At 42.6% G+C, this 21,020-nt stretch overlaps 1 protein-coding gene across 1 annotated transcript in view; it reads right to left on the bottom strand.

Moving 5' to 3' along the window:
* Window positions 1-16,383, bottom strand: part of LOC140537287 (ephrin type-A receptor 5) — a 95,154-nt gene extending 78,771 nt beyond the window's left edge. Inside the window, exons 1-2 of the mRNA XM_072659639.1 lie at window positions 16,141-16,383; window positions 10,715-10,779 (exon numbers count right to left, since the gene is read on the bottom strand). Of these exons, the coding sequence (XP_072515740.1) occupies window positions 10,715-10,779; window positions 16,141-16,243 (168 nt within the window). The 5' untranslated portion in view covers window positions 16,244-16,383. The remainder of the gene's footprint in view (window positions 1-10,714; window positions 10,780-16,140) is intronic.
* Between the last annotated feature and the right edge of the window lie 4,637 nt (window positions 16,384-21,020).

Below are 21,020 nucleotides of genomic sequence, written 5' to 3'. Positions count from 1 at the left end.
AGGGTAGTTAACATCCAGCCAACATCAGCTAGAGTAGTAAATGTCTAACATCAGTGAACGTAGTTAACATCCAGATAACATCGTCTAGAGTAGTAAATGTCTAACTGACATCAGTAAACGTAGTAAACATCCAGCCAACATCGGCTACAGCAATAAATGTCTAACTAACATCAGTGAGGGTAGTTAACATCCAGCCAACATCGGCTACAGCAATAAATGTCTAACTAACATCAGTGAGGGTAGTTAACATCCAGCCAACATCGGCTACAGCAATAAATGTCTAACTAACATCAGTGAGGGTAGTAAATGTCTAACTAACATCAGTGATCATAGTTAACATCTAGCTAACGTTGGCTACAGTTGTAACACAGCTAACATTGGCTGGAGTAGTAAATGTCTAACATCAGTGAGGGTAGTAGTAATAGAGAACCTTTTTTGGTTCCGTACAGAACGTTTTTTGCACAGCCCTGGTGGCTCAAGCTTACTACAGTGGAACTGTAGCATTGAGCATCCACCCCTTCAAACCCAACTGTTTCTGTCTCTCAAAAAGCAGAGTCTGTGAACGGTGGGCATGTAGGGAATTACTCGCCGGCCAAATAGTGCATTATATGTCGACCAGGGAATCTTTCAAAACGCCCAAGGACTTGGCTTCTCCAGCTCAGTTCCTGTCAGACTGGCTCTCCTCAGGGCACAACACTGAGCACCTCTCTGACCACATCCACTCAGCTGTGGCCTTACCTTGAGTCTTAACTGAGCTAATTGCTGCGGGGTGGTGTGTTACAGGAGCTGCATGAAAAGAACTGAAGGCTCTGAACTTTTCATACTGATAGCATGAGACAATCCCCAGCGCTATTACTGCCAACGGAGAGAAAAAAGATGATAAAACATCCATGTACACTGACTCCTGTTCCACCGAGATTTGGAAAGTACCTAAACAGAATGATTTATATGAGGTGCAAAATCTTTACTAGAGACTTTGCACTGCACGGCCTAGTCTGTACAGCCTTGCACAGCAGTGCAGGGCTACTGTCGTGCTGTTGTCAGCAAATGAACGCAGTACTGGCTGTGAGAGCTAAAACAACAAACCTGTTAAATTGCAGGTTTCCTTCATTATTTAAACAAAAGCTTGTAGTAAAAAGGTTCATTTTACAGGAGAAGGAAATTTACATATGACATTTACAATAGCAAGAATTACAAGAATTCATTTCATTTGCCTCTGGAGCAAATCTCCAAATCTCCAAAACCTGTCAGTGAGTGGAAAATCAGGGCTAAAATCATGTAGTGTAGACTCAGAGTGGCTCAGCTGTCTAATGTGCTGCCACTATGGCCTGGGGGCCGCAAGTCTGGATCCTGAGCCATGCTGCTTTGGCATCAGGTGGGTAGATGGCGCTCTCTCTCTCCCTCGTCACTCGACAAGGCCTATGTTAGCTGGTGTGGTGAAGCTGGGGTTCCGGGGCTTACCCTTGGCGGCAGATCGAAAAGACACAGTGGCTGACTTTACATGTGTCAGAGGAGAGAACTGTGTGGGAAATACAACACTCGTAGCTTGATGCAAACAAAACACTTGAAATCGCTTGAAGACGCTTACGGAAATGAGCTTTATCACAGTGTTGTTGAAGCTGTGCGTAAAATCCACATGGAACTGGAGGCACTGAGCATGCATTAACGGTGCCAGTAAAGCTAGGGATGGCCTTAGCCACCACCAGGGAGGCCAGTGTGGAGTTACGTTGATGTAATGGGGGGTGTAGTGTGTTGTACGGTTGTTGATGTACAGTGGTTGTTGTAGTGTGTAGAATCCACAAGGAACTGGTGGCACTGAGCATGCATTAACGGTGCCAGTGAAGCTAGGGATTGCCTTAGCCACCACCAGGGAGGCCAGTATGGAGTTACATTGATGTAATGGGGGGTGTAGTGTGTTGTATGGTTGTTGATGTACAGTGGTTGTTGTAGTGTGTAGAGTCCACAAGGAACTGGTGGCACTGAGCATGCATTTAGCCACCACCAGGGAGCTCAGTGTGGTCCTACAGTTATGAAGTTGGTAAAGTGATCATTCTGTGACGTACGCTTGAAGCGGAGTGGATCTGGGACCCCAGATGCTTACTTGCGAGGTAGTGGGTGAAAAGAAGGGTCTGGGCCCTATATGTAACCCCAATTATTAGATGCAGGATGTTTTTTAGCTTACCCTGTATTATTTCACTTCTTGTTGTTACAGTGATTTTATAACAGGTAAGGCACTTAGGCACTTTTCTTTCACTGTTTTCTCAGTGTTTTCATAAGAACAGCTGTTATAACATCTCTGTTACCCACAGCCTCTCGTGGCTTATAGCTTTAATATATAATTAGCGCTACATTTATTCCTGACAGCTTATTGAAGTTGTGATATCATCACAATATGCTACACTATCTTGACATGCAAGAAGAAAAGGTCTCCTCAAATAATACAAGAAAAGGTTGCAGCTTCTAAATGTATCTTCTGAGGAAAATCATAATGGCCGCGTTTACACATTACACTACCTATTTTCATGGATGCGCTAGCGTGAGCTGTATGCTCTATTATCCCGCTTATACCTTAACCACATTTCCTCCTGTCAAGGTGGACCATGAGTGTAGTTCAGAAAAAACACATTAGTACCACATTTCTTTCTCTCACCCCCCCCCCGATCTCTCTCTCTAATCAGGTGCTGTTCACGGCAAATTTCCATTTCATTCCAGCGCGGCCAAATGTCCACATTACTGGGTTTGAAGCTCATTCAGCCATAAATGATTATATTCCTCTAATAAACACGGGAGTCCTCTCAGATGGCCCGACTGGGCTGTATTAATGCATCCAGCACAAGGGGCTGGGAGGGGGTGAGGGCGGGGAACACGCTTATAAAAATCTCAGTGAACCACAGCGAATGGGATCCTTTCATATTTCCATAATGTACTCCAGCCTGCCTGACCATGATCTGGCAAACAGAGCGAGAGGAGAGAGGGAGAGAGATAAAGACGACGGGTCAGGCAGGTCTTCAAGAGCCGCCCATTAACCCTTGGATGGATCAAATGACCTGTGACCTCGTTTCCCTCACTCTAATTCATCTGCGTTCTCATGAGTGACAAATATGAAAATATAGCAAAATTTGTTTTTCCCACATATTTGGTGAAACACTCATATATTTAAAGGGTAAATAAATGCAATTATGTGGAGTCGAATAATGTAACATGTTAAATTATCAAACAAATCCAGACTAAACAGATTTATCTGTTTTGCCTCCCGTTCAGGCTTGACTGCCAATGCTATCACAAAGTCAAATCAAATCAAATTTATTTGTATTGAACTTTTTACAACTGGTGTTTTCACAAGGCAGCTTTACAGAATCACTAAGAAGACAGGAGATCAACAACATAAGAAGACATGAAAACCTAGGACCCCCAGTGAGCAGCCAAAGATGACAGTGGCAAGAAAAACTCCCTCAGTGCTGGAGGAAGAAACCTTGGGAGGAAGCAAGACTCACAACGGGGCCCCGACCCATCCTCCTCTGGTCAGAACTACTTATAAATTATTCATAAGAGCCACCGGACCATCATGACTGGTGTACTGCTCAGGTGTGCAGAAAAGTTTCCAGACTGCAGTCCACCTGTTTCTCTGCATACTCTGTTAGCCTCCTTTTACCATGTTCTTTAATGGTCAGGACCCCACAGGACCGCCACAGAGCAGCTATTACTTGGGTGGTGGCTCATTCTCAGCATTGAAAGCTCTGACGAAGGCTCTACCAGGAGACTCTAATGCAGCATCACCCTTCTTCAGCCAATCACCAGCCTCCACCTGTCTTCAAAGACATAATAGACACACTTTTGCTGCTGCTTTCAGAAGTGACTTCACGTCTCTCCCTCCTTCCTATCCACTTCCACCAGCCCCAATGGCTGCCCGGGGGTAGGCTCCGCCCCCTGCCTCTAAGTTCGGCAAGATCTGGGAGAGTCCCGATGTTGCATGACCTGGGCTGATGACGGGACCTATGCCAAAGACAATCAGCAGTTTAACTCGCTAACACTGTTTCGCATCTCATTAATTGTCAATTAATTGACACTGACATGGTGGTGGTGTGTTAGTAGTGTGTGTTGCACTGGTTCGAGTAGGTCAGACACAGCAGTGCTGCTGCTGGAGTGTTTATACACCTCAGCGTCACTGCTGCACTGAGAATCGTCCACCAACCAGAAATATCCAGCCAATAGTGTCCGGTGGGCAGCAATTTTGTGGGCAGCACCCTGTGAGCCCTGATAATCTACTAGAGGATGACCAATGAAAACTGTGCAGTTTTTAATTGCCAAAGATTTCTCCAACTGTTAAGCACGGGGTGGAGCAATCATGCTTTGGGCTTGTAGTGCAGCCAGTGGCACTGGGAGGAATGGATACAGTTAAATATCAGCAAACTCTGGAAGCAAACCTTAGGGCCTTTTCAAAAAGGCTGACCATGAAAAGAGGATGGTTTCTACTGCAGAATCATGGTCCGTAATACACCTTAAAATCCAGAATGGCTAGAATGGTAATCCCCCCCTGCAAATTGAACTGAACTCATACAAAGGTGAATTCTGTACAACAGAATCTCTGTCTGGTGAAATCAGGCTTGCCTAGTCTTCTTTTACATTACTTGCATGTCAATATCACAACACAGATTTAAAAATATGAAGCTCTGTATGGTCATATAAAACACAATAATCTACAGAAATAATAAAAATAAGTACATATCGGCTTTGAGTAATATTTGACTATGAAATGTACCGGCATATCTGATAATTAGGCCTATATATTTTCACAATAGCAAATATGTTATTCTCATATATATCTAGAAAAAATAAGGTTAATGGCAGTGACAGGTGCTTTAGCTAGCTATGTTTCACATCTGTCATATCCTTCAGTTTGATTGCCACTGTCTTCCTCAGTGTTCCTCATTGTCTCCTGACCTCAGTTTGAGTTATCTAACACTAAGCTAATTTACACTGAACTATTTAAGCATACGAAAACAGTCCCACTAAAGAATATCAAACCCACCTCTAGGGACCCCTGAATAAACAAAGAGCTGCTGTTCCCTCAGCCCTCTTAGATGCCTCGTGTGTAAAATGAAAGAAAGTAGTGACTGAATTATAAGTCTGGTCTGGTCTGGATAAACCAGTGACCTTGGGCCCAGTGCGGCGAGCAAGGGGGGACAAATCCTATTACTGTTAATAAAGCGGTAGAGGAAGTAACAGGTTGGGCCTGGCTTTAAGACAGCTTAAATACAGTCGATGGTGCGCTGGGGGTGCAAAGAAGAGGACATGCCACTCCTCAACTCTATGACATGTTATTACTGAGCCCATATACCCATTAGGTTACTGTCATTTGATGATACTGTACTGCTATGATGCTGATAAAGAACTACAGTGCAGATCCTGGCTGGAATACAAAGCAGTTCTGGTAAAGTGTTTTTCCTTATTTTCTGGCTTTAGTTTGTATGATCCAATGCAACATTCAAGCCTTTTACAGTCAAATATATACAAATAAAAGAAAATTACTCCATTATTCTTCCACTCAAGGTTTATGTACCAACATAGTCGTAGCTTATTTGTAAATGTCTATTTCCAGTGTCTCTTATTTGTTAGAATTAAACTGGCTGCTTTTGCTACTGATCTCTGCAAATGATCTCTGTTCTGATTGGCTTCCTTGCATTGTGACTCATTAAAAAAGCTAATCAGGATGAAACACTCCTTATAGCTTCATGGGCGAAATAATCTGCTGTAGGTTGAACAGGCTGACTGTTTTTTGTTTTTTTTTTATGATATGAGCCCTGTAAGAATCCCACAGTTTTGCTGTTCTGACGTTTTGGCATAATTTCAATCTGGCAGATGTTCTTTACGTCATGTCAGAATTTCATGACGAATGGACCAATAGAAATGCTCCAAAATGACTTGGAATAAAATCCTTCCACTGAAAGATAAGAAGGTTTTTTTCCTTCTCCTGTAAAATTGCCATTTTGGAGATACAAGGATTTTGTGTGACAGCAATGATACGAGAACGGTATCACTAAACACTGAACAGGAACCAGTATAAAGTGAGTGGAGTATCCGACCATAAAAGGACCTTCACATGGGAATGGGAATGGCTATCGCTTACAGCCAATCTGTCTTCAGCGGACTATTTAAAAAAGCGCCTTTGAACCATCGCCATCCTCCCCTCTCCACATCCTTCCCAATCCTCAAACCTCCTTTCTAGAGAGCCTCCTGCTGAGCCGCTCTCCCCGGCTCCTTCTAAATCCCTCACCTCCACCGGCCCACCCCGCTTATTTGCAACTGCTTTTTTACCCTGTGTAACTTCAGCTCTCCCAGTGTGAGCTCTTATGTGCCTGAAGCTCAAATTTACCCACGCACTTCAAACTCCGCTGGCTTCGCCCCCATTCTCCACCACTGTAGACGCTGCAGCAGGCAGAGAGAGATGGATCGAGCGAGTACTGAGCGAGAGAGAGGATGAGAGGGCACTCGAGCCTGGACGCACAACCTGCTGACTTTGAACCAATACCCGGTCATTACCTTCCATTTTCCAATGACCATTACTCAGACACCTGGCTAACCCCTGTCATTGAGGCCTAGCGCTCAGAACAGGAGGAGCTCCATGGAACTGATGAGCGAGGCTAAAACAGACTCCCTGTGGTTTAAAACCATCAAAAGTAAGTCTGGATGTCTGTGTCTGTGTGTGTGTGTGTGTGTGTGTGTGTGTATGTATGTGTGTGAGTCTCTCTCTTTCTCTCTCTCTCTTTCTCTCGCTCTTTCTCTCTTTCCAAGAGGGTTAAAGCCAGGGCATGGGGAGGATCATCTATTGAGGGTCACATAAATGTCTTTCCCCCTTTGGTTAGACTGAGGAAAAAAGAACAGTGGTTGGAGCCGGAGGTACCCTAGGCCAGCACAAAGCCCGGATTTAGCTGAGCTGCTGTAAATCGCTTGGTCGATTTGGCAAAGCTGGGCTCAGTCCCATGCTCTGACAGTGGTTAAAGGGGCAGAGAGCAAGCGCTCAAAACAAACCATCTCCACAGAAATTCAGTTCTCAGGTTTATCTCAAAGCAGCAAAGTGTCTCGGAAGCTTCCAGGCTGAGGATGGGTGATGCGAAAATGACATTCTGATACTGCAGGTAAAGGTGGGCAATTTGTTACACATATTAAAATACAATATTAAAGATATTTATATGATACGAAATGCAGATTTCATAAATTAATTTCATTCATTTTTCAGCACAACATCCAATTACATCAGGCATTACACAGGTCAGTGTCCAAGACATGCTCAGAAAATCGAATCATTTCTATTCAGTACAAGCATTTTTTTGTTGTTCTCTTTTTGAACCCAATTATTACTCGTTTTACACCAAGTAGCCAGGACTCCACCATCACGCTGTGCCACCAGTACTGGTAGGGTAAATGCTAACTTGTGCTTCCCCCAAGGCACTCGGAGCTAGCCGACTACTTTTTTGGAGTTCGCTGACAAAAGCCTCGAATGGAAAGCGGTGTCCGCTTGGCGCTGGCTCGATCATTATGTGAGAACTGCTTTAAGCCACGATCCGAGAGCTTGTAGAGAGAAATCTGGTAGTGTGAAAATTGTTGACAAAAGCCAATGAGAGCGCAAGACACAGGGTGAGGAGAAAGGTGATACCTGATGATAGGGCCTACGCTTAGATAGCTGTGCCATCTGATTACAGGACCAACACTTAGACTGCTGTGCCACCTCATAATAGGGTCTACGCTTAGATATCGGTGCCATCTGATTACAGGACCAACACTTAGACGGCTGTGCCACCTGATAATAGGGCCTACGCTTAGATGGCTGTGCCACCCGATTACAGGACCAACATTTAGACTGCTGTGCCACCTGATGATAGGGCCTGCGCTTAGATGGCTGTGTCACCCAATTACAGGACCAACACTTAGACTGCTGTGCCACCTGATGATAGGGCCTACGCTTAGATGGCTGTAACTTCTAATGAAAGGACCAACACAGCTTTGCCACCTGATGACACTTAAATGGCTGTGCCATCTGATTACAGGACCAGCACTTAGACGGCTGTGCCACCTGATAATAGGACGATCGGACCAGCACTTAGACGGCTGTACCACCTAATGATAGGACTAATGCTTAGACGGATGTGCCACCTGATAATAGGACTAACTCTTAGATGGCTGCAACTCCTGGCGATAGGGCCAACACTTAGGCAGCTGTGTCACCCGAGGATAGAGCCAACGCTTAGATGGTTGCACCACTCAGGAACCCCACAAAATGTATCACAATAACGATAAAATATTGTCATAATGCATAACTTCTAAGTGCAGGCATTTGCATATCACTCAGTCACTCAGAGGCTTGCTATTTAAGAAGACAGTATAGCCACCTTCAAATGGAAATCAAATGCTGTAATTATTTGATAACAAAAAACAAGGATTGTGATAAAAACACAAAAAGGTAAAAAATAAACAAATAAAATAAATAAGAAATTAAGATAATGGCTATCCAGTCACCTACTGTACTTGGTCTTATGTTTAAGCTATTATTGTACAGTGGCTGTTTTATGCAGGCTGTATAATGTAACTGCTCTTTTTTATAATCTATATAAAGTCGTCAGTAGTCAGAAAAGTGCACTGTGATTTCATTTATCATGTAAATTATCCTTATTTGCCCACCCCTAATGCAGACTCAGAACAGAGCCAGACTGTCTCTCTGAACAGCTGCTGGGCTACACACTCATTTGACCCAATTATACCGGAGACGCTGTAATCATGCAGTCAACCGAAGACACTTATACACCAGAGCAATGTGTCCATGTGTGCGAAAATGAAGTTAAATGTACCTCCTCTCAGTTTAGCTTGGAATTTCACCCAAAAACGGGAAGCTGCTTTTGAATTTGTCACTTCCAGCACCATTGAGAGCTTTCCGCCGAGCGGCTTTGATGTCAATAAGCGAGGAGACATCACAGCCGCACAACTTCATCTCACTTGCCACTGAGAGGGACTTGAAAAAGAAGCTGCCTTGGCTTTATTTGGCACAGATTTGTGCCTCCCCAGATGAGCTGCGTGTTTCATATCACACAAGGATGTTTGTATTCCCAAGTGAATGAAGGAATATTGGACTGCGTAACAGGTGTTCCAGGAGCTGCGAGAGCGCATTGTGGGGGCCACATTGTTGCAGCAAAGGGCAGGTGCAGGTAAACACAATGCTGGGCCTCTCCCTGCACTTCACAACAGGAAGCTGAATTGAGCCGTGACAGCGCACTGTCAACAGCGACTGCAGGCTGAGCGCATACACAACAAAGGCCGCTGCGCACCCGCGGGGACCGCACTGCTACAGAGATAGAAAGGCGCCATGAAGAGCGAATGTTCGCACAATACTGGCACACAACGCAGCCAATAGACAATGCTCGTGGAGGTGGAAATCCGTTTGGAGAGAAACCATAGACACAGGCTACACATAAGGCAAATGGCTCAGTGTGAGCCCCACAAAGTCCCACAAAGCAACCACTTCTGAGCACACACATGTTTGTTTTTGTGCAATGTTAGGACAAAGAATCATATATACATTCGAAAAGTATAATATAATTTATATATAGTATATATAAAAGTATATATATCATTTTATATATATATAATTATATATGTAGATTTTTACACTTTCATTAAGAGGTTTTATCTGTCTCCTGTAAAGTTACCAGATATATACATAAGTGTGTGTGTGTGTATATATATATATATATATACATACATACACTGCTCGAACCAGCCATGCCGCTTTGCAATCAGCGACCGGAGTCTGAGAGAGCACAATTGGCCATGCTCTCTCTCCAGGTGGGCAGATTTCGCTCTCCCCTCATCACTGTTAAGCGATGTTGGCCAGCTATTGACTGGTGCAGTGGAGCTGGGGACCCAGCGCTTTCCTCCAAGCATGCCAGCTGCCCTGCAATGCCGCATCAGCGGCAGTTTGAAAAGAAGCGGGGGCTGGCTTCTCATGTATCAGAGGAGACTTTTTCATTACGGCTGCCATTTAGTCAGCTACTGTACAGTTTAAGCTGTTACTGTACACGGGTTGTTATTAATATGTTACACAATTTATGTATATATATATATATATATATATATATAGATGTAATTTATATTATTTAAATTTTGTAATCTTATAAATATATAGTATTTATTTGTCTAATGCAGACAAATACAGTAAATAATATATATATATATATATATATATATATATATATATATATATATATATATAGTGTATAGAGTATAGAGTGTGTGTGTGTGTCCTATACATGACCATATGCAATGCTTTGTGAATGCACTGTATCAGCACACTGTCATACAGTGATGTCATTGTGATCAGATGTTGTGATGCATTCTTCATTGTACTGTGAATCACAACTTGTCTATCACTCGCTAACAACAAAGACACTGATGATTACATTCACGAAGCCTCAGTGAAATTAAAACAAAGAATTTAGGGTCTTCTGTCACTGTCCCTTTAAGAACAATACAGCTCTCTCTCTCTCCTTTCTCTCTCTCTCTCTCTCTCTCTCTCTCTCTCTCTCTCTGTCTCTGACGTGTACATGCTCTATTATTTTTCACTTTAAATCTCTCTTTGGTCACTCGAGGGAATTGGGAGACCTTGAGATGTTATCCTCAGCCCAGTCTTAATGCAGTGTTCAGTGAGAGAGTGTGTGTAACTCACCCCGTTCTTCGGGTAGGCTATCCATCCTAGGTCACCCATTACAGAGCGCGAGTCCAGCAGGTTCACTGCAAGAGAGTAGAACAAGGGGACAAATCATTAAGCTGCTGTAGGAGGACTTTGGAGAACATCTGAATAACACATAGAGGCAGACAGGCTCACAGACTGACAGATTGAAAGATAGATAGATAGATAGATAGATAGATAGATAGATAGATAGATAGTGTTTTCCTGCTTTTAAGACATTACCCTAAAACTGTTCACTTGCTGCCTAATGTATCCACTCCTTGACATAAGCCACTGTAGATGAAGATAATCCATGTTTTTACTTCAGCCGTCAGTGGTGCTAATGTTATGGCTGATCAGTGTATCTAATCGGACAGTTGTCATTTATGTACGGCCTAGATATATATGTGTGTGTGAATGATATGTACTACAATATGCATGCAGTACAGGCCACAGCATGAATGTCTCATGGTCAATTAACCTGTGAGAGCACTCAAATTACCCACCATGGTCTTGCTACAGCTGGAGAATCCTGCAAACGACTCAAGCCATCGCTAATTAGATGACCTTAAGAAACGGTTGCCTGATTGTCAGTGAACTGGACTTTAATCAGAGGTTAGGTGGCTTCACCGTTTAGCAAAGCATTCAGCTCAATAAAACGCCGGGAGAAAGCACTGCACATTAGAGTGACTGAGAGCTCAGCATATGGCAGAAAGTCGTCAGGATCAGGCATTACACTGCAGACTACAGACAAAAGCATACAGTGACCGCTGAACGGAAAGGGGCCTATGTGAGGCCACTACAGTCAGCGCATACTTATTTTTTTGATAACTGCAACATAGCATTGTATACTGCCATCTCTTGACCTCTTAAAATACTCACTCTTAAAGACAGAGGTCCTGTAAGGGGTTGTTTGGGCGATGCCACTGAAGATAATAGAGATCCATTCACTTGCTATAAAGCTTCTTCTCTAGTACAAACCTGCACTGCATGTCCAAATGTTCGTGGACACCCCTTCTAATGAATGCATTCAGCTACTTTTAAGTCGCACCCATTGCTGACACACACATAGCTTGTCTTGTCCCCATAGTATTGCTTATAAAATAGGACTCTCTGAACCTGTTGGCACCATGCCTAATGCCAGGCGTGGGCTAGAGGGTTATACAGCCCCCCCAGCATTGAGCTGTGAAGCAGTGGAACTAACTGCGTTCTCTGGAATGATATATAGTGCTCCATCCAATACTTTTGGGGATGAGTAAGTTGGTGATCATCCTAACCTCACTAATGCTTTTGTCACCAAAAGCAATCAAATCCTCACAGAAATGCTCCTCCAAAATCCTACCTTCCCTGGACAGCAGAGACGGTTACTCCAACAAAAGCAGGATAAGTTCTTTATTAACATTTCTTCCTTGATTTCTTGAAACTATGAATGAGTGGGTGTCCCAATACTTTTGTCAATATGGAAAAGTGTTTTTTTCGATGGCATTGCTAAAAGAATCACTTGAAGCACCTTTATTTTTAAGAGTGCAGATTTAAACAGTGCTCTATTTAAAGTGCTCTAAATTGGGGTTTGGACGGGTTGCACTTTGAATGGCAGGAGCGTTATTGGTGTTCGTTGTTCCACTTAAAATGAAACATGTCCTGGGGAGAAGCACATCACATAGATCTAATTAGGACAAAAGCAGACGTATAAAGTACTGAACTAGATCACGCTAGGGAGGTTATGTCCGTCCTACGGCGAATGCGGAGAGCGTCGGAGTCCGATGCGAGGCAGGCTGTCAGGGCTTTTAGCTGTGACTGAATGATAATAAGGCACTATTGTGTGTCAGGGTTTTCTGTAAGAGACAAAGAAAGCAAGCATGCCGGAACAAGACACCACATTGCTCAATCTCATCTCAATTCGAAGCAGTTTCCATATCTGTCGCCTTTCGACACTAAAAGATGTGCACGGAAAAGACTGTACACACTGCCGAGGAAGGCATCCGAGCAAGCGGTCTGAATAAATGCAAACTGCATCCTCGACCGCTCTCATTCCGACCGGCGCGGCAGACTGGAGCAGAGGTCATGGCTCCACGAATCAGGGAGTTGGTTAAGATTCTGCTGGGGTGAAGAAGCTGAAGCCGCCGTGACTTTCAGATGAAAAACCTTATCCCGCCTCATCTGCCGTGCCATTGTGAACACCAAAGGAGGCGCACAGCCGCCCCTGTGGCCCACCATTCATTGTGCCACCGTCAAGCCTGCCATCAATCATGCTCTCCACATACCTGTCACACACCATCCATATGCTGACTCCAACAGCTCATTTGAATATTTACATATTCTATAAGAGAAAGCATTTGGACTACGACATGACAAATCACATCCATTACGCCTGTCTCAACCCTCCCTGGACTGCTAACCGTGCAGGACAGGCCAAACAACAACAACAACCTTCTTAGACTTTTAAGGTGAGTCAATGTGAGGAGATTCCAGGTTATTTTGGGATGTCTATCATGAAGCATTCTCAAAGATGTGAAGGCCTGCTGGCATCTGGACAATACAGCCCTACACTCTTAAAAATACAGGTGCTACAAAGGGAATCTTAGAGTGGTGGCACAGAAGAACCACTAGTTGGTTCCATAAAGGACTAAGGGCCTCATTCAGCAGTATATTCTAAAGGATCTTCTTATTATTGAGACCACTTATTATTTAAACCACAGAATTCTTCACAGCTCTGCTCTTATAATGATGGATCCCATTATCCTCGCAAACTGGACAAATCCCAAATAAGAAAAGAGAACGGTTGCTTGCAACAGAGATGAGCGTGAAGAACCTCCTAAAGGCCTAAAGAAATGTCACATTACATAGACAGTTTTTTATTTTACTAATTTAAAGGTTCTCACACATCTACACATCCACATGTCTGTCATGAGACGTTCACACAGATGTTCAGACCTGCTGGCTTTTCCGACTGGTGTAAATGGAGCTACAGGGTTTTTAATACGACAGAGGTGATCTGATAACAAGTGGCGTAAAATCTGTGATTCTGACATACGCCGCTACATAAAACACACTCTCTCTTTTCCTCCCTCTCCAACAGGCTGAAGAGCCCAGCGTATGCGAGGCCACGGTATGGTTGTGTAATGCCGAAAATGATGCATAGATGTCAGTGTGTGGCTCATGCTGACAGAAACAGGTCTCTGAGAACCGAATGAAAGCCTTCGCCTTTGTCTCATTCTTCACTGGTGTTCACTGCTGATGACCATATTTCACACGCATGTTAATACCTTACACAGAGTCAGCGGCTTTTGAAGGAAGGCGCAGGCTGCAGTGTATAACGCAGAAATGCTTTTTCACTGATGTACGGTCCTCAGAAAGCAGTTCTTCAGAGGTTCTGGTTGGAGAACCTTGCTAACTTAACAACCAAAACATTTCCATTGTCAAACGTTCTTTGCACGTTTAAGTGGTTGCTTGTTATTATGGAGAAATTGATGTACAGTCTTAAACTAGGGTTCCTAATGGAAAGACAAAGGTTATATGTAGGAGCATAACGGCTCAAAGAACAATATGAGCGGGTCTAGTCTCTGATGCAGTTATTTATATATATATATATATATATATATATATATATATATATATATATATATGTTGTCGCCGTCCAATTAAAAACATGTGACCAAAAGGTAACTTCACAGGAAAAGGCAAAAATGTTCTTAACTTTAAATGAAAAAGTTTATTCCAATTAATTTGATCAGCAATCAAATGTTTCTATTGGTCTATTCATCCAGAATCATTTACACAGAGTACAGAAGCAGCTGCAGGGTTCCAACAACAGAGAAAACTAAAAACGGACAAAAATGGAGATGCATGTTTTTTATTGGACAGTATATGTATATATATATATCTGCGTAAAGACGTTTTCCATCACAGTCTAGACCCATTCTACCAGGCAAGGAACTGCTCATATTGTGCTTTGAGCCGTTATGCTCTTACATATGATCACTGTCTTTCCTAAAGAAGCCTTCTTTAAACAATTTTATTTACTTATTTATTGTTAATAAAAAAATGGGGGGGTGCTGTATTTTTCTGTAATTTTCCACTTTTTGACATTAATATAATAATATTGCATTGTGTCAAGATTGCATAATGAATTAACCAATGGAAATGCTCTGTAATGTATTACATATTTTTTTACATTGACTTTCCTTTCTTGTAAATTTATGGATATATATATATATATATATATATATATATATATATATATATATATAAACACACACACACACACATATATATATATATATATATATATATATATATATATATATATATACATGCACACACACACACACACTTCTTCAACCGCCCACCCAGTAACACAGAACTAAACAAAAGGTGTGTATATATAACTGATAACTACTATCATTAATTAAGGTAAAATAAAGGTAAAGGATTTTGTTTTTAGGATTTTCGGTATGCTAATATTCCTAATATAAAACTGCAAAATAAACCTAAACCCACGACTTTTCACCTTAAATTCAAGTTCCTACTAAAACAGACAGTTTCTAGAGTCATTGAAAGTCTGCAGAGTTGAATGAGCTCCTACAGAAGTGAATGAACTCGCCCATTGTTCATATCCGCACAACCGCTCAGTGGACTGATGTTAAGGGTGTTAAAGGTAAAGTTCACCGACAAATCAAATTTACAAATCTTCCCTCATATTGCAGATGTGCTCGACTGCCGCAGGAATGTCAGGGATCTGACTTTTGCTTTATTAGTTTTGCACTGGAGCTGGACGGCTAATCTAACAGAAGTGTGTGTCACCAAAACAAGGATTTTTGGTGTGACAGATTCCTGCGAAACGAAAGGACCAAACTTCAGACACCACACTCTCCTCATCCTCTGAGCTGATTGAGCACATCTGAGGTCAGGGGATGAAATCCGATGTCCTGGTGAAGTGCTCCTTCCCTGACTGGGTGCTGCTGGTACTGCTTGTGCTGCATGCTGGATATTGATATTAGGTAAAGTGGGCTAATGCAAAGCAGCAGCTTTTCCACTAATTGAACAGTTTCTTAGGGATGATGAGCACTTGCTTGACTTATTCCAAGCAGGAAAGCCTGAGGAAGGCAGACACTAATGCCTGTCAGCGTTCATTTACTGCCACAGGGAGTTAATGGGAGGTGACACAGGTGATGGGATGTAATAATACTGGGGGCAGTGTGGTAGGTCTTGCGGATGGCGTTGGTTTGGACGGGTCATGAGACACCTGAACAGGTATGACATGATAGGAGTGGGACTACGGTACAAACAGTGTTTTCTAATGCGTGCAATGTAACGTTACACGGTTCAGCTGATGTTACACACTCCTGAGAAGACGTTACAGACAGAGAAGACAGAGCTGCTCAATGACTGGAAGTCTGAAGCACAGATAGACAGTTTCTTACCCTCGTTGCTGGGAATGCACCGCGACCCCGGCACCACGAAGCTGAAGAGCAAAATCCATACTTTCACAGAGACGGGCTTGATGTAACTCCACCGCGAAACCATACTCGTTGAGAGGAACTGAGGGAGACTGTTAATGTTTCAAATTCGTGTCTTCACTACTAAATCCTTCCCCTGTGAGGTGCTGTCGAAGGCATGAGCGTGTCTGAGGGGAGCTGTGTGGAAGGGGGCGCGCATTTGAGCGGAGCGGCTGACGGAGACTGAGTGGAGACAAGAGCAGCTCGGCTCGCGTTGTTTTCGCTTCACACCCGTATTCCGACAAGCCACGCCTCCCGTGCTGCGATTGGCTACAAGAGTCCAGCCTCTTGCGCCGATTGGCGGGTTGCTTGTCAGTACGCGAACTAGCGGACAATCCCAGCGCAAAGGAGGCGGGGTTTCAGGAAAACGGGTGGGAAAATAGAAAATAGCGTGCCGAGCTGTCAGACTAGAAATCCAGACAGGTTGAAGTTGCTGCTTTTGACTTTGGAGAAACGATCGCGTGTATTTTTAGGCATTAATTGTGTTTAAATAAAACAATAGTAATAATATTAATAATAATAATAATAGTAATAATAATAATAATAATAATAATAAACTTGCACGTTTTTTTTTAGTTTTCTTTCTTCATATTTTCATTTTTGTATGTTTTATATGCTAAAACACCGCATAAAGCATTTAACAGGACCATTTCCAAAAAGAAAAAGAAAAAAAAAAAAAAAAAAAAATATATATATATATATATATATATATATATATATATATATATATATATATATATATATATATAGTGCTTTTCTATGTACGTTATCTCTGTTTTGATTGGACCTTTGATTGGTCTTCATTACAGAGCCCATTTCCTACACCCCCCCCCCCCCCCTCTCTATTTCATATTTTTACATTATAACCTTTGGCACCTTTAAACCTTTAAACCTTTAAAAGCATTTAACAGGACCATTTCCAAATAAATAAATAAATATTGTCATTGTGCTTTTCTATGTACATTATCTCTGTTTTGATTGGACCTTTGCTTGTTCTCCAGTACAGAGCCCATTTCCTACACCCCCCCCCCTCTGTATTTCATAATTTTTTACATTATAACCTTTGTGTGTTTTGTGTGATAAAACACCCATAATTAATTTAACTGGCTGCATTTTCGGCCTTTTGATCAATTAGAATGCATTTTAATACTGTGCCTGTAAGACATTTGCAATATGTAAATAGCCTCTGTTCTGATTGGCTGTCTTCTTCACAAAGCGGAAATAATCCTCATAACTTCAAAGTGGAAATGCAGAGCTAAAGCCTTGATCTGTGAATAGATGTAAAAGTGTTGTCAACATCCCAAAACCTATGAATTGGTTCAAAACAATTGTTTTTGTTGCTTAATTTTAGCCATAACATTAAAAACAAACGGACAGGTTAAGTGAATGATACTGATTGTCTTCTTACAATGGCAGCAAAGGAACAGTCAGGTCTGGAAGGCTATGTGCTGGGAGGAGGGAAATGGACAAGCGTAGGAATCCAAGCCAGTTTGACAAGAGCCAAATTGTGATGGCATCAGGTAGGTCTTGTGGGGGGTGTGCCCAGTATGCAGTGGTCAGTACCTACCAAAGGTGGTGAACCGGTGAAAGGATCATGGGCACCCAAGGCTGATTGATGAGATTTATGAAGGCCCTACCTCACAACTTACAGGACTTTTTGGTGCCACAGATACGACAGGACACCTTCAGAGGTCTTGTGAAGTCCATGCTTCAATAGATCAGAGGTGTTTTGATGATATGAGAAGGACCTTCACACAATTAGGCAGGTGGTTTTAATGTTTCATGTGCTCTTGTTGTTGCTTTAACCACAGTTGCTTTAATTAGGCTAGATGTAGGCCTTTCGCCCTCACAAACCTGGTGTCTGGACATTTACACTAACACTAACCCTAGTCCTACACATTGTCTACAGACGTCTTATTAGCTAGTTAAGGTGTGATTTAATTCACAGACGTGGGTGACACCTATAATAACATCTCCAGGCTGGTGGGTCACCATTGTTTTGGCATAAACAGAAGCAAGGCGGCCTATTAGAAGAGGGTGTTACGTAGTTACTGATGTGTTCATTTACTGTTTATTTCATAACATGGTCAAATTTACCATGTCCGATGGTCTAAGTGGTCTGCTAACAGTATCAGGCTTTCAGCAAAAAAATGTAAAAGGGTGGAAATTGAACACGGTGCAATTTATTTAGGAGGTAAATATTCTGAAGACCAGGTTTTCCCTTGACCGCACTGATCTGAGGGCTCTTATGCATGCAAAATCAAAACTGATCCAGAAACAGTGCTCATGCTCGGAAGGTGCTTTGCGAAGTGCTGTCTGCCTCTGCCTCCAGTCGAGCAGTGCTGCTCCGTCTCTTTCATCTGAGTGATGATGCTACATATTCCCGCGCCTTGCCCTCTCGACACCTCCCACGCTCTTCAAAGCTTGCGCTCATTCACCAGACGCTGGAGGAGGAACACACCAGCCAGCAGGAATCGCCTCTTCCCATTTGAACTCCTGAGTTTGAAGCTGACAAGCTAAAGGATCACAGCAGTGGCTTTGTCCTCAGACATCAGCCGAGACAGGCGGGAGGGGTGTGGGCTCTAAAAAATTAAGCATTGCATCCCTCAGTTGGTGTGTGAACGCTGAAGCTTGCAGCATCATTGCATGCTCTGACATTTATCTGACCAGAAGATAACTCAGGTTCTCAAATTGGCTCATTGATCTGAATTACACCTTCCAGAAAGAGTTACTTGGAGCAATTCAGTAGAAGAACCTTCTTACTTCTTTAAAGAACCAAGAGTGTGTTCTTCAAGGGTTCTTTACTGAAGGCACTGGTTCTACATAGAACTATGAAGACTCAATGAACCATCTGAAAGGATAGATGGTTCTTTGCATAGTTTAATGGTTCTGATGAAATCTGTAACCATTGTTAAATTAGCACCAATAAGGGTTCTACTATTGTTACAGAAACCAACTATTTTCAGTGCCATAGTACGTAGAACCCTTTTAAATAGGTCATTTGAACTCTTTAATCATAATGAGTCCCACAGGGTTCTGTTTTAGGGTCTATGCAATAGATGTTAATTCAGAGAGAACTGCAGTATGGGCACCTAACTGTGCAAAGACATTCAATTGGTTCTCTGAGTTGTCAAAGTCCTAAATATAATCATCACCTTTACCAAGGAACCACTTAAGAACCACTAAAGGTTCTATATCCAATAAATTGTTCTATATAGAACCATGCCAACTCACAAAACTGTTTGAAGGCTTAAATGGTTCTTTGCCTGGTTAATCTATCTACAAACACCTCTTGTGCATGGTTCTTAGAAGAACCTCCGCTATCATAAGCCAGCAAACCATTTTCAGTACTATATAGAACCTTAATGGAAGCAAGAACGTCTGCAGTGCTTTGGTTCTGCTTAGAACCATGAGTCAAGAACCAGTGCTTTAGCAGAATCACAAGTATCTGTTATCTGTGCTAGACAAGGTCGAGGCACTCTAATCTTCCCCTGATTTCACCCCTATTCAAAGACCCTGTAAGGCACAGCGGTCCACTTACAGGTCAGCCCAGGCCACCTCCACAGAGCTTCAAAGCTCAGAGCATTAGGCATATCTAAAAAAGTCTCCAGACCTAGACTCCAGCATAATGAAAAGATGGACCGGATTTGTCACGGCCTGCAGCCCAGGACGAACCTCAGCACATCCCAAATCTGCGGGGTCCATGTCACCTTGGGCAGACAGAAGGCTTGGCGTGGGCAGCTACAACTGTGCTGTCGCTACTGATAAGCTGCTAAGCATGGCCGAGTGCTTTCGGTCAAAAGTGCAAGGGAAGGAAAAATGGAGGGATTTTTTTGAGCTATTGTTTTTTACACAATTATGCGCTTAGCGCTGGTATGGCACCCTCCAGAGAAGGTATGCAACCGAGGACTGCTAGGAAAACTCCACAAAAATTGATCAATCATAAAAAATATTGAAACATATAGTTTGCCTAAGTGGCGTACAGACATTTGACGTTCATAAATAAATGTGTATTTGTATTCGGAAACGGATTCAAGGGCATCCTCTGATCCGTCTGGTCCTTGCCTCGTTCTTGGTCTGTATTCAAAAGCTTCAAGTGACCTAGATGCTCTTAAAGGCCCAGTAAGAAATCAGTAGGACCAGCAGGCTACTTTTTAGCCTTGCAATATCAAAGCATTTCATACACGAAGTTGGAAGCAGCAGCCACCAGAAGGTCTACTATGGTCTGTTTTGCACAGTAACCTCCCTTGAGTAACTGTTGCGCACTTCCAATAATTCTGTCAAGTCTCATTGTCCTGTTTTTTTCTGCCATAAAGCGATTTTTCCCTTTTTTCCATAAACATTAACCAGATTGAGCCAACTGGTCACTGGCCATTGCCAGATTTTGTTCTTGGTTACAAAGAGCCTGACAGTGTGGCAGTGGTGAATAATGCTGATTGATGTCCTCATTGTTGCCCTTCTTTTCAGCAGCCTTGAAAAACAAGCCCAGTCTGAGGGCCTTTTGAAAGTCTTCCATGAACTCTATCTCAGACTGTATCTGTCTCCAGAAGAAAGCTGGGTGTGCTTTTACTTGTTTCAAAGGAAAACTCTGCAAGTAAAGCTAATAAATGTGATAAAATGTGAAACGTCCATTTATGTATTTGTATAAATATATATCAAAACACATGTCCAGTGCTTGGTAATATATGTATAGGAGTGATTCTTCAATTGGGGATTATTCTTCACCATCTTAACCCATACGGCCTATGGTGATATATGTGTCACAGACCATTTAAAAGACATAGAAAGTTAATTACAGCACTTTG

The sequence above is a fragment of the Salminus brasiliensis genome, chromosome 16 (assembly GCF_030463535.1).
Source record: "Salminus brasiliensis chromosome 16, fSalBra1.hap2, whole genome shotgun sequence".
Taxonomy (NCBI): Eukaryota; Metazoa; Chordata; class Actinopteri; order Characiformes; family Bryconidae; genus Salminus; species Salminus brasiliensis.
Note: the sequence above shows the minus strand (reverse complement) of the source record. Positions and strands in the feature narration are given on the sequence as shown.